The sequence below is a fragment of the Somniosus microcephalus genome, chromosome 6, assembly GCF_052327205.1.
Source record: "Somniosus microcephalus isolate GS21.2 chromosome 6, FLI_Smic_1.0, whole genome shotgun sequence".
NCBI classification, from domain to species: domain Eukaryota; kingdom Metazoa; phylum Chordata; class Chondrichthyes; order Squaliformes; family Somniosidae; genus Somniosus; species Somniosus microcephalus.
This window is the reverse complement of record NC_140992.1, coordinates 195,002,057-195,016,807: the sequence shown is the minus strand read 5'-3', so window position 1 is coordinate 195,016,807 and position 14,751 is coordinate 195,002,057. Positions and strand designations below refer to the sequence as shown.

The window sequence follows — 14,751 nt, the reverse complement described above, 5'->3', positions numbered from 1 at the left end:
GGGAAACAGATGTCAAACCTAAACGATTGTCCAGAATATCGGATGATGCTAAAGAGGTGTTCCAGCAGGGACTGGGAACACTGAGAGGAATTACGGCAAACATCAAGATTGATGAACATGCACACCCAAAATTTTTCAAAGCCAGACCGGTACCCTATGCAATACGACCTGCTGTAGAAGCGGAACTGGAAGCACTAGAACGTTCAGGTGTACTGTCTAAGGTAGATTGGAGTGAGTGGGCTACGCCCATTGTTCCCGTTATGAAACGTCCTTCGAGCAACAAGCCAGGAGAACCAGGGAAGGTTCGCATCTGTGGAGACTTCAAGATCACCGTTAATCCGGTGCTTCACACGGTGCAGTATCCGCTTCCGCGGATTGAGGATATTTTTGCTTCGTTGTCTGGCGGGAAATACTTCACCAAGATAGACCTGGCGCAGGCGTACTTGCAGATGGAGGTTGAAGAAGAGTCACGCCAGTACCTCACGATCAACACGCATAGAGGTTTGTACCGGTATAATAGGCTGGTTTTTGGAGTGGCATCGGCTCCAGCAATTTGGCAGAGGGCCATGGAGCAGGTATTACAGGGAATTCCAGGCACACAATGTTACCTGGACGATATTCTGATTACAGGAGATGGTGATGAAGAACACCTCGCAAGCTTGGAACTGGTGCTTAACAGACTGAAAGAGTATGGACTTCGAGTTAATCGGCAGAAATGTGAGTTCTTTCAGAAGCGGATCTCGTACTGTGGTCATGTCATTGACCGGGAGGGGCTTCATAAGTCTCCTGACAAGATAGAGGCAGTTGTAAAGGCTCCCGCTCCGGATAATGTCTCTCAGTTGAGGTCGTTTCTAGGATTGATTAACTATTACCATAAGTTTCTACCGAATCTATCCATGGTACTGCACCCGCTGAACGCTCTTTTACAGAAGGGGGTACCATGGGAATGGAGCGAAAACTGTAAGAAGGCATTTCGCAAAAGCAAAGAATTGATCACCTCAGAGGAAGTGTTGGCTCACTTCAACCCGACACTGCCTATTCGGTTGGCTTGTGATGCTTCTCCATATGGTATTGGGGCAGTACTCTCACACAAGTTGCCAAATGGCACGGAAAGGCCAGTCGCGTTTGCATCCAGATCATTGACCTCCGCTGAGCGCAACTATGCGCAGATCGATAGGGAGGCTCTCAGCCTTGTATGGGGAGTGAAGAAGTTTAATCATTACCTGCAGGGCCAAAAATTCACACTTCTGACAGACCATCAGCCGTTGGTATCCATTTTTAACCCTAAGAAGGGTGTTTCGGTGATGACAGCACAGAGACTCCAGAGATGGTCGCTTTTCCTAGGGGCACATCAATATCAAATAGAATTCAAAGGTACAAAGCAGCATGGCAATGCTGATGGGCTGTCGCGCCTGCCACTACCTGAAGAAGAAGAGACGACGAAAGTTGACCCTGTTGAGTTATTTCATTCAACCATCATCGAGTGTTTACCAGTCACCAATGCAAGTATTGGAAGAGAAACCAGGAATGACCCGACACTGTCCCGAGTCTACGAGGTGACAGTGAAGGGATGGCCAACACATGGTGATCCTCTGTTACCGGCATTCTCGGCAAGGCGAGACCAGCTGTCCGTCTGCCATGGTACTTTGATGTACGGGACAAGAGTGATTATTCCTCCCAAGTTAAGGGAAAGAGTTCTAAAGGAACTGCATGAAGTTCATCTGCGGGGAGTTAAGATGAAAAGTCTTGCTAGGGCTTATGTATGGTGGCCGGGTATTGACCAACAGATAGAGGAGTTGACGAAAAGCTGCGCTGGGTGCCAAAAAGTGCAAAATGCACCTCCGATCGCACCGCTACACCCATGGGAATGGCCTTCAGCCCCATGGCAACGCATACATATTGACTTTGCTGGTCCATTCATGGACTCCATGTTCCTAATTGCGGTGGACGCACATTCCAAATGGCCAGAAGTGATCAAGATGAATACCACTACTTCAGAAAAGACAATTGCGGTGTTAAGAACAATATTCGCAAGGAACGGATTGCCAGAACAGATATGTTCGGACAACGGACCACAGTTCGTGTCAGAAGAATTCCAAAAATTCTTAAAGAAGAATGGGGTGAAACATTATACCTCTGCCCCATATCATCCGGCGACAAACGGGTTGGCCGAGAGATTTGTCCAAACATTCAAAAAGGCAATAAAGGCCATGAACGATGATCAGATTCCGCTACAACACAAGGTGGACAATTTCCTAATGGCATATCGAAACGCCGCTCATGCAGTAACTAACCAAAGTCCTGCCATGATGTTTTATAACAGGAGGTTGCGGTCCAGGTTGGACTTGTTAAAACCAAATGTGCGGAGGGAAGTGGAAAACAAACAGTTCCGGCATATTAATAACAAGACCACTCGAAGTTTCGACGTAGGACAACCAGTGTTGGCAAGGGACTATGGAAACGAAAAATGGCAGTCCGGAACAATTCGGGTCAGACAAGGACCTCTGATGTACACAGCAGATATTGGTAACAATGTGATAAGGCGTCATGCGGATCAACTGGTAGAATCGAGAGCAAGGGTCGAACCCATGGTTGCGACAGAGACAACTGTGGAAGACGTTAATGAACCTGAAGCATCTACCTCGGCAGGGAATGTACCTGATGATGACGTCCAATACATAGGAAACCAACTAGAGGAGTCACCTCAACAACAAGAATCAGAGACCACTGAAAGGCGTTATCCAACCCGAATCAGAAGGCCTCCTGAGAGACTGAACCTTTGAACTGTTTATACCTGAAGTTATATATGTATATATGTTATTATGTTATGTTAAATGGGGATATGACTGTTAAGCTAAAAAGGGAGGATTGTGGTGTATGTAACCTGTTCCACCTTAAGAGAACTTAAGCCTGTTCCACCTTAAGAGATGTACTACTTTCTCTGGCTGCTGTATACGTAATACCGGTGGTGACCACCGGTATATAAGTACTGTGTAGTGATATTGCTGTTAGTATAGCCCTGACCTCCAACTAGTAAAGACCTGTTGAAACGTTATTCTTGTAGTCTGTGTCAGTAATTAATCTTAAACATAACTAGAACACACAGACTTAACACTAATTCTCTGGTGATTTAGCTTTTACAATGAGTCTTGCGTTTCATAGATCTGGTAATCCCATTCTGGTACAGCTCGGCATACTTAAAGCAGTGTTAACAGTTCCAACCTATATCTAAAGAGTTTCCAATCGCAATGGCCTCAATGCCTCATAATTACCCGCCCCCCTGACCCACATGACTGGCAACCCGTTGCCGTTTTTACGGCAGCGGGTTTTGTGGCATGCGAGTGTCCTGCCGTTGAGGTGGAGCACTTCATTAACATTTAAATCAAGCTCCCACGGTGCAATTGGGAGGCTGATTTAAATTTAACTGTTGCCGCGCTAATTTCCCAGGACTCTGGGAAACCTGGTTGCAAAAGGGAGGCGGGAGCTGCCGGCTCACGAAGATAAGTGCCTTTTACAGCACTCCTTGTGGGCCAGGAGAAGCAGGAGTGCTCCCCCGGCTGCTTGAGGAAGCCTTCGGCCTCCCCTTTGCCAATCATAGCCTCTCCCTCCCTCCTGCCACGATCGGCAACCTCTTTCCTCTCCCCTCCTGCCACTGGTTTTCCCACCTGGCAGCCGGCCTGCCTATCAATTTGGTCAGCTGACTGGTGGGAAACGGAAGAAGAAAATTATAATGCGGTCCTGCCATTTAAATTTGGCAGGTCCTCCATGTCCCTGGTTTTACTGGATTTTCCAGCGCTTCCCCACACTCTTCCCACCTCCCCATAAATACTGGAATGTTGAAAGGATGGTGAATCACCAGTTTCTGAGATGGCCCAGTGGAAAGATCCCTATGTAGAATAAGTCTTTGCCCCAGGAGTTTTTTCCCCACCATGATTATCTGTCAGGGGAGCAGCTACAGAAGTAGAAATTATTTGGAAACAGCACCTGCTTTTTATAAGTCAAGTGGACATTTGCACGAAATGTTATCTTCCCTGGATGTAATTGCATTTCATAGATCTCAATTTCAGATGACAATCAGAATGGTATGATCAAAAGCTTGGAGAATCAAATAGTAAGTGAGGTGGGGTAGAAACTGGGATATCCTCATAGATCCCACAATGCTTTGACAGTTTTACTGATTTTGCAATTAGAAATGTCACGATTTGTGATTTTTCAGCCTCCTGTTACAATACTAAGGAAAATATCAGTAAGTTTAAATGTATTGCACTAGACGTTCAATTTTCCCATTTCCTCAGATTATATATGTTTGCTCATTTATAGAATTATCACAAGTAAATATTTTGGACCATTAAAATTTGTCTGAGACAAAGTGAAACCTTCTGGGGACTGATCTTTGTAGTAGGATGTGCTGGTAACTGGAGTGTCAATTAGCAAACCTGAAAGTTCACTGTTTTTAGAGTCAGTTATCATTACATTGGATTTGTGTTTTATTGTAATCGAAAGGGGCAGGGAGTTGTAACTGACAGTAAAAGCCCTTAAATAATTCAACTCTATTTACTTCCATTGGTGTTTTTCACTTAATATGCTAGGTCAAGCAGGAGATTTCACACATATGGAATTTGACAATATATGGTACAGACATGACATCCGGGTTATATGTGGGAACTTCAGAATAGAATTTCATACCAAGATTCAGCAGAAAATTCTTGAATTCCTTACTACAGGTAGACTATCCTTTATCCGAACTTCTAAAAACCGAAAGTTTTTTCGTTCAGCGTAAGTCGTGCGCACAACATGACCAGAGTGGCGCACGACTTACGCTGAGCAGGGCAGAGGGTCACCGAGTTCCCTCCTGGGTAGGAGATTGCAGGCCGAGCCGGGCAGTGTGAAGGAGGTACTGGGAGAGTGAACCCAACAATACAGCGGCCCATCCGATAGCTGCAGCGGCCCGTCCGATATGTTTTTCTCTCCCCGACCCGAACCGAACCGCGGCCCGTCCGATATTCTTTTCACCCGACCCCCGACCCGTCCGACATTCTTTTCTTCCCCCCCCACCCGACCCGACCCGTCCGATATTCTTTTCTTTCCCCCCACCCCCACCCCACCCGACCCGAACCGCGGCCCGTCCGATATTCTTTTCTCCCCCCCACCCGACCCGACCCGTCCGATATTCTTTTCTCCCCCCCCGACCCCTGACCCGAACCGCGGCCCGTCCGATATTCTTTTCTCCCCCCCCCCCCCCCACCCGACCCAACGCCCCCCCCCCCCCCCCCCACCTGACCCCCGACCTGATTTGCGGGCCAGCTTAGTAGGAGTCAGCCGATATCCGGCTTTCCAGAGAAGCAGGAAGGGGAATGAGACACGGAACAGTCGCAAGAGGTAGCCTGAACTTTTAAAATTTATATTAAATACAAATTTCCCAGTCTTACAATAATACCTTCTGAAATCCGAAAACCGAAACTCAGCTGGTCCCAAGGCTTTCGGATAAGGGATAGTGTACCTGTATTTCTAATGACTATTGCTATTTTATTCCAGCTTGAATTCAGTTACTTATTCCTTTCTTGTAGCAGGAGGATGCCTTGGCACAGCAAGCGTTTGAGGATGCCCGACGGAGAGCCAGGGATTTTGAGGAGCGGGAGAGGTCCCATCGGGAGGACATGGAGGTGAGAGGTTAGGACACTTTTTGTGTTGGGTTAGGGAGGGAGGGGATATTAATCTGTTAGCATGTAATACAATGCATTTATGTATGAGTGTTTCTGGAAGTCTGAGGAAAGGTTTATTAGAAAGGAGTCATAGTGCTACAGGAGTTTTCTCCATTAGGAAGAGAATGACACTGCTGTTTTTTTGGGTAGCCTGATTTCTTTGAAGTTTAAAATATCTTTTGTTGGGGATGCACAGTTATTCCTTATTGTCCGGAATGATTTTGTCAGATCTTTTCCTCCTAAGTTGAAAAATGTCAGTCCTGAAAAATTGTAACAATTGTAACAATGGTTCACCAGTTTCTGATTAACACTAAACTAATTAATTAAATTAAATAATGGGAGAACAGGAGATGTGTTGCTGCTGCAATATGTGGGAGCTTGTGGACATTTTTGTCCAGGGTGACTACATCTGCGGTAAGTGTCTGCGGCTCAAGGAACTTCGGCTCAGAGTTGAGGAGCTGGAGTCTGAGCTGCAGACATTGCAAGGCATCAGGGAGGGAGAAAGTTACCTGGACCTTTTGCTCCAGGAGGCAGCCACACCCCTTAGATTAAATACTTTAGAATTGACACGTGGTCAGGGACAGGAGGGTGTGACCGCAAGTGAAGCAGGTACGGTGATCCAGGAGGTAGTATTGCAGGAGCCTCAGTCCCTGCACTTGTCCAATAGATTCAAGGTTCTTGCAACCCTTGTGGACAAGTGTGGAGACTGCGGGGAGGACAGGCAAACTGACCACAGCACCGTGGTACAGGAAGCCGTTCAAGTGGGGGGAGTAAAAAGGAAGGTGGTTGTACTAGGCGACGGTATAGTTATGGGGATAGACACTGTTCTCTGCAGCCAGGAGCATGAGTCCCGAAGGCTATGTTGCCTGGGTAAAGGACATCTCTTCTGGGCTAGAGAAGAACTTGGAGTGGGAGGGGGAGGATCCAGTTGTTATGGTCCACGTAGGTACCAACGACATAGGTAGTACAAAGAAAGAGGTTCTGCTGAGAGTTTGAGCAGCCAGGGACTAAATTAAAAAGCAGAACCGCAAAGGTAATAATCTCTGGATTATGATAGGAGCCACGAGCAAATTGGCATAGGGTCAATAGGATCAGGGAGATGAATGTGTGGCTCAAAGATTAGTGTGGGAGAAGTGGGTTTTGATTTGTGGGGCACTGGCACCAGTACTGGGGAAAGAGAGCTGTTCCGTTGGGACGGACTACATCTGAACCATGCTGGGACCAGAGTTCTAGCGAATTGAATAACTAGGGAGGTAGATAGGGCTTTAAACTAAATATGGGGGGGGTCCCGGTGGAGAGAAATCTAGAATGTGAAAGAGAAAAGACAAGGAAGCAGTGCAGGAAAGTGATTGGGGAGAGGATAACCAGATTGTGTCAGGAAGGGACAGAGCATACAAACAAGAGTGCACTAACAAATAGGGTCCGGGTAAGAAAAAATGGTAAGACAAATAGGGCCATAGTACAAAAAAATGTTAAGATGTCTAAAAATGTTAAGACAAATCTAAAGGTACTGTATCTGAATGCACGAAGCATTCATAATAAGGTAGACGAATTAACAGCGCAAATAGATGTAAACAGGTATGATATCATTGCAATTACGGAGACATGGCTGCAGGGTGACCAAGGCTGGGAGCTGAATATCCAAGGATATTTGATATTTAGGAAGGACAGGCAAAAAGGAAAAGGAGGTGGGGTGGCATTGTTAGTAAAGGATAAAATCAGAGCAATAGTGAGAAAGGACATTGGCTCAGAAAATCAAGATGTAGAATCAGTCTGGGTGAAGCTAAGAAGCACCAAGGGGCAGAAAACATTGGTGGGAGTTGTCTATAGGCCTCCAAACAGTAGTGGTAATGTAGGGGACGGCATCAAACAGGAAATTAGAGATGCATGTAACAAGGGTACTACAGTAATCATGGGTGACTTTAATCTACATATAGACTGGCCAAACCAAATTAGCAATAATACTGGGGAGGATGAATTCCTGGAGTGTGTACGAGATGGTTTTTTAGACCAGTACGTTGAGTTGCCAACTAGGGAACAGGCTATCCTAGATTGGGTATTGTGCAATGAGAAGGGGTTAATTAATAATCTTGTTGTACGGGGTCCTTTAGGGAAGAGTAACCGTAACATGATCGAATTCTTCATTAAGATGGAAAGTGAAGAAGTCCAATCCAAAACTAGGGTCCTAAATCTAAACAAAGGAAACTACAAAGGTATGAGGAGTGAGTTGGCTATGATAGATTGGGGAGCTTCATTAAAAGGCCTGATGGTGGATAGGCAACGGCTAACAATTAAGGAGTGATATAAAGTTGCCAGAAAAAGTAGCAAGCCTGAGGATTGGGAGCAGTTTAGAATTCAGCAAAAAAGAACCGAGAGATTGATTAAGAGGGGAAAAATAGAGCGAGAGTATACTTGCAAGGAACATAAAAGCGGACTGTAAAAGCTTCTACAAGTATGTAAAAAGAAAAAGATTAGTGAAGACAAATGTAGGTCCCTTACAGTCAGAAACAGGAGAATTTATACAGGAAACTTTGTGATATCCGGCACCGACGGGACCGGTGTGTTGCCGATCTATCAAAACTGCCAGACATGCAAAGTTAATGTTGAAGCATACGGAGGTTTTCATCTCCGTATCTGACAACAAACACTGTTGCTTAGCAACAGCTTCTAAAGAGTCGGCTGCAGCTGCAAGCGTCTCTAGCTGAAGCTGTTGCTATAGCTACAGACCTTGCAGTGCCTGACTGGGGAAAAAAAAGAACGAGAACTAAAAAAACTTCTAGAAAACGGCTCCTGATTTTTGCCGTTAGATCGAGTATTCCGGACATACAACCTCCAGATAAACCAAAGTTTCCTGTAATAGGGAACAAGGAAATGCCAGAGCAATTAAACAAATACTTTGATTCTGTCTTCACAGAAGAGGACACAAATAACTTCCCAGAAATGCTAGGGAACCAAGGGTCCAGTGAGAAGGAGGAATTAAAGGAAATTAGTATTAGTAAAAAAAATAGTGCTGGAGAAATTAATGGGACTGAAAGCCGATAAATCCCCAGGGCCTGATGATCCGCATCCCAGAGTACTAAAACAGGTAGCCATGGAAATAGTGGATGCATTGCTGAGGGTGGCAAATGTAACCCCACTATTTAAAAAAGGAGGGAGAGAAAACTGGGAACTACATAGCCTAACATCCGTCATGGGGAAAATGCTAGAGTCTATTATAAAGGATGTGATAACAGGACACTTAGAAAATATCAACGGGATTAGACAAAGTCAACATGGATTTATGAAAGGGAAATAGTGTTTGACAAACCTACTGGAGTTTTTTGAGGATGTAACTGGTAGAATAGATAAGGGCGAACCAGTGGATGTAGTGTATTTGGATTTTCAGAAGGCCTTTGATAAAGTTCCACATAAGAGGTTAGTGTGCAAAATTAAAGCACATGGGATTGGGGGTAATATGCTGGCATGGATTGAAAATTGCTTAAGAGTAGGAATAAATGGGTCTTTTTCGGGGTGGCAGGCGGTGACTAGTGGGGTACTGCAGGGATCAGTGCTTGGGCCCCAGCTATTCACTACATATCAATGATTTGGATGAGGGAACCAAATGTAATATTTCCAAGTTTGCTGATGGCACAAAACTAGGTGGGATTGAGTTGTGAGGAGGATGCAAAGAGGCTTCAAGGCGATTCAGACAAGTTGAGTGAGTGGGCAAATACATGGCAGATGCAGTGTAATGTGGATAAATGTGAAGTTATCCACTTCGGTAGGAAAAGCAGATAGGCAGAGTATTATTTAAATAGTGATAGATTGGGAAATGTTGATGTACAAAGGGACCTGGGTGTCCTTGTACACCAGTCACTGAAAGCAAACATGCAGGTGCAGCAAGCAGTTCGGAAGGCAAATGGTATGTTGGCCTTCATTGCAAGAGGATTTGAGTACAGGAACAAGGATGTCTTACTACAGTTATACAGGGCCTTGGTGAGACCACACCTGGAGTACTGTGTGCAGTTTTGGTCTCCTTACCTAAGAAAGGATATACTTGCCATAGAGGGAGTGTAGCAAAGGTTCACCAGACTGATTCCTGGGATGGCAGGACTGTCGTATGAGGAGAGATTGGGTCAACTAGGCCTGAATTCACTAGAGTTTAGAAGAATGAGAGGGGATCTCGTAGAAACATATAACATTCTGACAGGGCTAGACAGACTGGATGCAGGGAGGATGTTTCCCCTGGCTGGGGGTCTAGAACGAGGGGGTCACAGTCTCCGGATACGGGGTAGGACATTTAGGACTGAGATGTGGAGAAATTTCTTCACTCAGAGGGTGGTGAACCTGTGGCATTCTCTATCACAGAAGGCTGTGGAGGCCAAGTCACTGAATATATTTAAGAAGGAAATAGATTTCTAGATAACAAAGGACATCGAGGGGTAGGTATGGGGAGAGAGCGGGAATATGATATTGAGGTAGAGGATCAGCCATGATCATATTGAATGGCAGAGCAGGCTCGAAGGGCCGAATGGCCAACTCCTGCTCCTATTTTTCTGTTTCTGTGTTCAATGTCCACAATAATAACCCCCAGGTTAAGAGCTGGGTAAGGTTGCTTCTGCTCTAACAGCAAATTTTAACCTCAGTCTTCTCCGAATGCTCCATTATTACATTTCTATTTTCCACACCAGCCACCTGTAAAGTTGGAGTCCATTATTAAGGAAACAGTAACAGAGCATTTGGATAAACATAATTTAATAGGACAGAGTCAGCATGGTTTTATGAAGGGGCAGTCATGTTTGACAAATTTGCTCGAATTCTTTGAGGATGTAACATACAGGGTGGATAAAGGGGAACCAGTGGATGTAGTGTATTTGGACTTCCAAAAGGCATTTGACAAGGTTCCACACAAAAGATTACTGATCAAGATAAGAAATCACGGGATTGGGGGTAATATACTGGCATGGGTGGAAGATTGGCTATCTAACAGAAAACAAAGAGTTGAGATAAATGGTTCATTCTCGGGCTGGCAATCAGTAACTAGCGGTGTTCTGCAGGGGTCAGTGCTGGGACCCCAACTCTTTACAATCTATAACGATTTGGAGGAAGGGACCGAGTGCAACATATCCAAGTTTGCCGACGATACAAAGATGGGAGGGAAAGCAGTGAGTGAGGAGGACATAAAAAACCTGCAAAAGGACATAGACAGGCTAAGTGAGTGGGCAGAGATTTGGCAGATGCAATATAATGTTGGAAAGTGTGAGGTTATGCACTTTGGCAGAAAAAATCAAAGAGCAAGTTATTATCTAAATGGAGAGAAACTGCAAAGTGCTACAGTACAAAGGGATCTGGGGGTCCTGGTGCATGAAACACAAAAAGTTAGTATGCAGGTGCAGCAGGTGATCAGGAAGGCCAATGGAATCTTGGCTTTTATTGCAAGGAGGATGGAGTATAAAAACAGGGAAGTCTTGCTGCAGTTATACAGGGTAATGGTGAGGCCACACCTGGAATACTGCGTGCAGTTTTGGTTTCCATATTTAAGAAAAGATATACTTGCTCTCGAGGCGGTTCAGAGAAGGTTCACTCGGTTGATTCCGGAGATGAGGGGGTTGACATATGAGGAAAGGTTAAGTAGGTTGGGCCTCTACTCATTGGAGTTCAGAAGAATGAGAGGCGATCTTATCGAAACATATAAGATTGTGAGGGGGCTTGATCGGGTGGATGCGGTGAGGATGTTTCCACTGATGGGTGAGACTAGAACTAGGGGGCATAATCTAAGAATAAGGGGCTGCCCTTTCAAAACTGAGATGAGGAGAAACTTCTTCACTCAGAGGGTAGTAAATCTATGGAATTTGCTACCCCAGAGAGCTGCGGAAGCTGCAACATTAAATAAATTTAAAATGGAGATAGACAGTTTCCTAGCAGATAAGGGAATTAGGGGTTACGGGGAGAGGGCAGGGAAGTGGACGTGAGTCTAGATTCAGATCAGCCATGATCCTATTGAATGGCGGAGCAGGCCCGAGGGGCCGTATGGCCTACTCCTGCTCCTACTTCTTATGTTCTTATCTATAAATAAGTGCTAAGTACTCATCAGTTTTCTCATTGGATTTGAACCCACTATAAACTGGATTAAACTACTGCAAACACACATCTTTGCTGTTTGTAAATGACTTCAGTTCCTTCTATCTGGGCTGGATTTCATCCATGTGGTTTAAGTTCTTGTTTTATTTCAAATTTAAGATAGAGATATAAAACATAATTTCCTTTCTTTGTAAGCTGCAGCTTGATTTTAAATGCATAGTCATTAAAATGGAAGTGATTTAGTTCACAACAATGTTTCTTCCAGCAGGAACTGTACAGCAAAATGCCTCTCCAGCTGATTCCAATACTGCAGTCTTGATAGCAGCTCACCTGTACTTATTGTCCCTTTGGTGTTTTGTATGTCTGGTTTGAGGCTCAAATTCCTGTTGAACTGGAGTCTGTGCTTTGTGCTCCTGCAAACACCCAGTTGGGTGGGACAGTCAGGCTGCTCTGTGCATCAATGAGAAACTTAGTAACCGATCCATTTTTTAAATAGATAATTGGCAATATTTAAAATGTTTAGGCATATTAAAACAAACTTTAAACTAACCCAGCTGTACTTGATCAGTCGGGTGCTCTAAGCAATCCAGCATTATACAGTGGCTGTGCTTTTCCTGGCAGAACACACACTCCTCTGTTTTTAAAGGCTGCTTTAAGCAAAAAAATTAAAATGTTTCCTTATTTGAAATGACTTTAATAGAGAACAGATTGCAGTCCATTCCTTCAGTAAAACAGAAATAACTGTCATTACTCCACCCACCACCCCCTACAGAGACAGCAGCGTCAGGTTTCACAGCAACATGCAGCTTGCATGCATTACCCCTCCTGTCTGAATAAAGCTACATACACACAATACAAGAGGGCTGCTGATGTATCACAGTCTAAACACGTCTGTTGCCCCCTTCTCTTTCGCACTCCCTCCCGGTAATCAATCTCTCATGCATTCTCTGTCTTGTGCTTTTTCTCTCGCAACCGCTATGTCTGTATATGTATGTCTGTCTCTTTCTCATGCTGACCCTGTTTGCTGTCTTGCATCTCCATGTGCTCTCAAACACCTTTCTCTCTCCCCCCATTTCTATGTATGCACGCATCCTTCCCCTCCTGTCTTATTTGCACGTCGTCTCACCTCAAAATATCAATTCAGTGGGGGTATGCACAAGAACTCACTCACAGACATGCATAATTTTTGTATGGTCTAACCAAACGATGCAAACTGGATGTTTGTATAGGTAGAGAACTTTCCAGTGGGCCAGAACTTCGGTCCCCACGGTTGAGTACGCGCTGGGTACTCGCGCGTAGGCCCAACGAAAGTGCCGGTTTCGTGCATGCGCGGGAAACCAGAACTTCCGTTCCCTTAAAGGAAGGGGTTCACAGGTCGAACGCGTGCGCCGGAGAGGTAGCGCGTATGCCTGGAACTTCGGGTTTTTTTGCAGGTTTTTCCAGGAGGGCAAGTCTCCAGCAGCTACGCTTTTAAAAAGCAGTCGCAAGGCCTGCTTTTAACAAGGTATAAGTGGTGAATTAAGTAAAATAAAAACATTTTTTCCATAGGTTTATTATTTTTAAATACTTTAAAAATAAGTTTATTTTTAGCCCCGTTAGAAACTGTAATTAATTTTTTCAAAAATTAATAAATTGTTTAAAATAGTTATTTTATGTAATTTATAGTTATTTTAAAAATGTGATTTTTTTTTTAAAAATTATTTGAAGTTTTAGCTATGTTTTGGGGCTGAATTGTATTCATAGATCTGACAGGTCTTCCTGTCAAATCTATGAATACAGATTCCCTGCTACCATTGGCTCTCCATGGCCCATGTGATCCATGGGGACGCTTTGAACTAACTGCGCCCCTGGGATACGCAAGCACTGCGCGCCGGCAGTTGGAGCAGGCCCAGGATCGGAATCCCACGCGGGCCCACAGCACAACGGCCGGCGCACTAGGTAAGTGCAGGTCGGAGGCTGATTATGACTTGATGTCCAGGTATTGTCACTTGCTTACTTCAATTGTCTTGTGTGGACTAAAACCAATAAAACTCAAGAAGCCTACCCTTTATAGCACCTTATCACACCTCCTATATCAAAATGTTCTGCATGTATTACATTACTTGGAAGAACGTTGATTGCTGTTATGTAGGCAGCTGTGGCAGCTTATTTTGAACACAGCAACATCCCACAAGTGACAGTGAATTAAATGACCACTTGATCTGTTTTTGATGACTTTGGCTGAGGAAGAAATGTTGGTCAGGATGCCAGGAAACCCCTCCGCCCCTCTCCTTTGAATGGTCCCGTTTTTTTTTTAAGTCCACCTGAACCAATAAAACAGACAGAGCTTTGGTGTAATATCTCATCAGAAGAACAACATCTCTAACAATGTAACCCTTCCATAGAACTGTATTGCATTGTCAGCATAGATTGTGCTGAAGCCTCAAACATTTTCTTTGCCCAATTTTATCCTTATAGAGACAAATGGATAGTAAGTGGCCAGAAGGAGAGAGAAACTGGCTTTTAAACAGTACACTGAGTTTATAGATTTTTTTTTTTTACTCATTACTTGGATATGGGCGTTGCTGGCAAGACCAGCATTTATTGCCCATCCCTAGTTGCCCTTGAGAAGTTGGTGCTTCTTGAACACTATAGTTCATGTGGTGAAGGTACTCCCACTATGCTGTTGGGTAGGGAGTTCCAGGATTTTGACCTCGCGACATGAAGGAATGGCAATACATGTCCAAGCCGGGATGCTAGGATAACCTGAAGGTGATGATGTTTTCATGCACCTGCTACCCTTGTCCTTCTAGGTCGTGGGTTTGGGAGCTGCTGCCAAAGCAGCTTTGACAACTAGCTGCAGAAGGAACAGGAGTAGGCTATTCAGCCCCCTCGAGCCTGTTCTGCCATTCAATGAGGTCATGGCTGATCTGTATCTTGACTCCATCCACCTGCCTTGTCTCCATATCCTTTTATACCCATTGCTGGCAAAAATCTATTGATCTCAGAT

At 44.6% G+C, this 14,751-nt stretch overlaps 1 protein-coding gene across 5 annotated transcripts in view; it reads left to right on the top strand.

Moving 5' to 3' along the window:
• Positions 1-14,751, top strand: part of cbfb (core-binding factor subunit beta) — a 164,688-nt gene that overhangs the window by 112,034 nt on the left and 37,903 nt on the right. For 3 of the 5 annotated variants that reach the window (XM_085991158.1, XM_085991154.1, XM_085991156.1), the window contains one exon: positions 5,568-5,663. In XM_085991158.1, the coding sequence (XP_085847284.1) occupies positions 5,568-5,663 (96 nt within the window). Of the gene's footprint in view, positions 1-5,567; positions 5,671-14,751 lie in introns of all 5 variants that reach the window. The other 2 variants (XM_085991155.1, XM_085991157.1) reach the window with 1 other exon arrangement.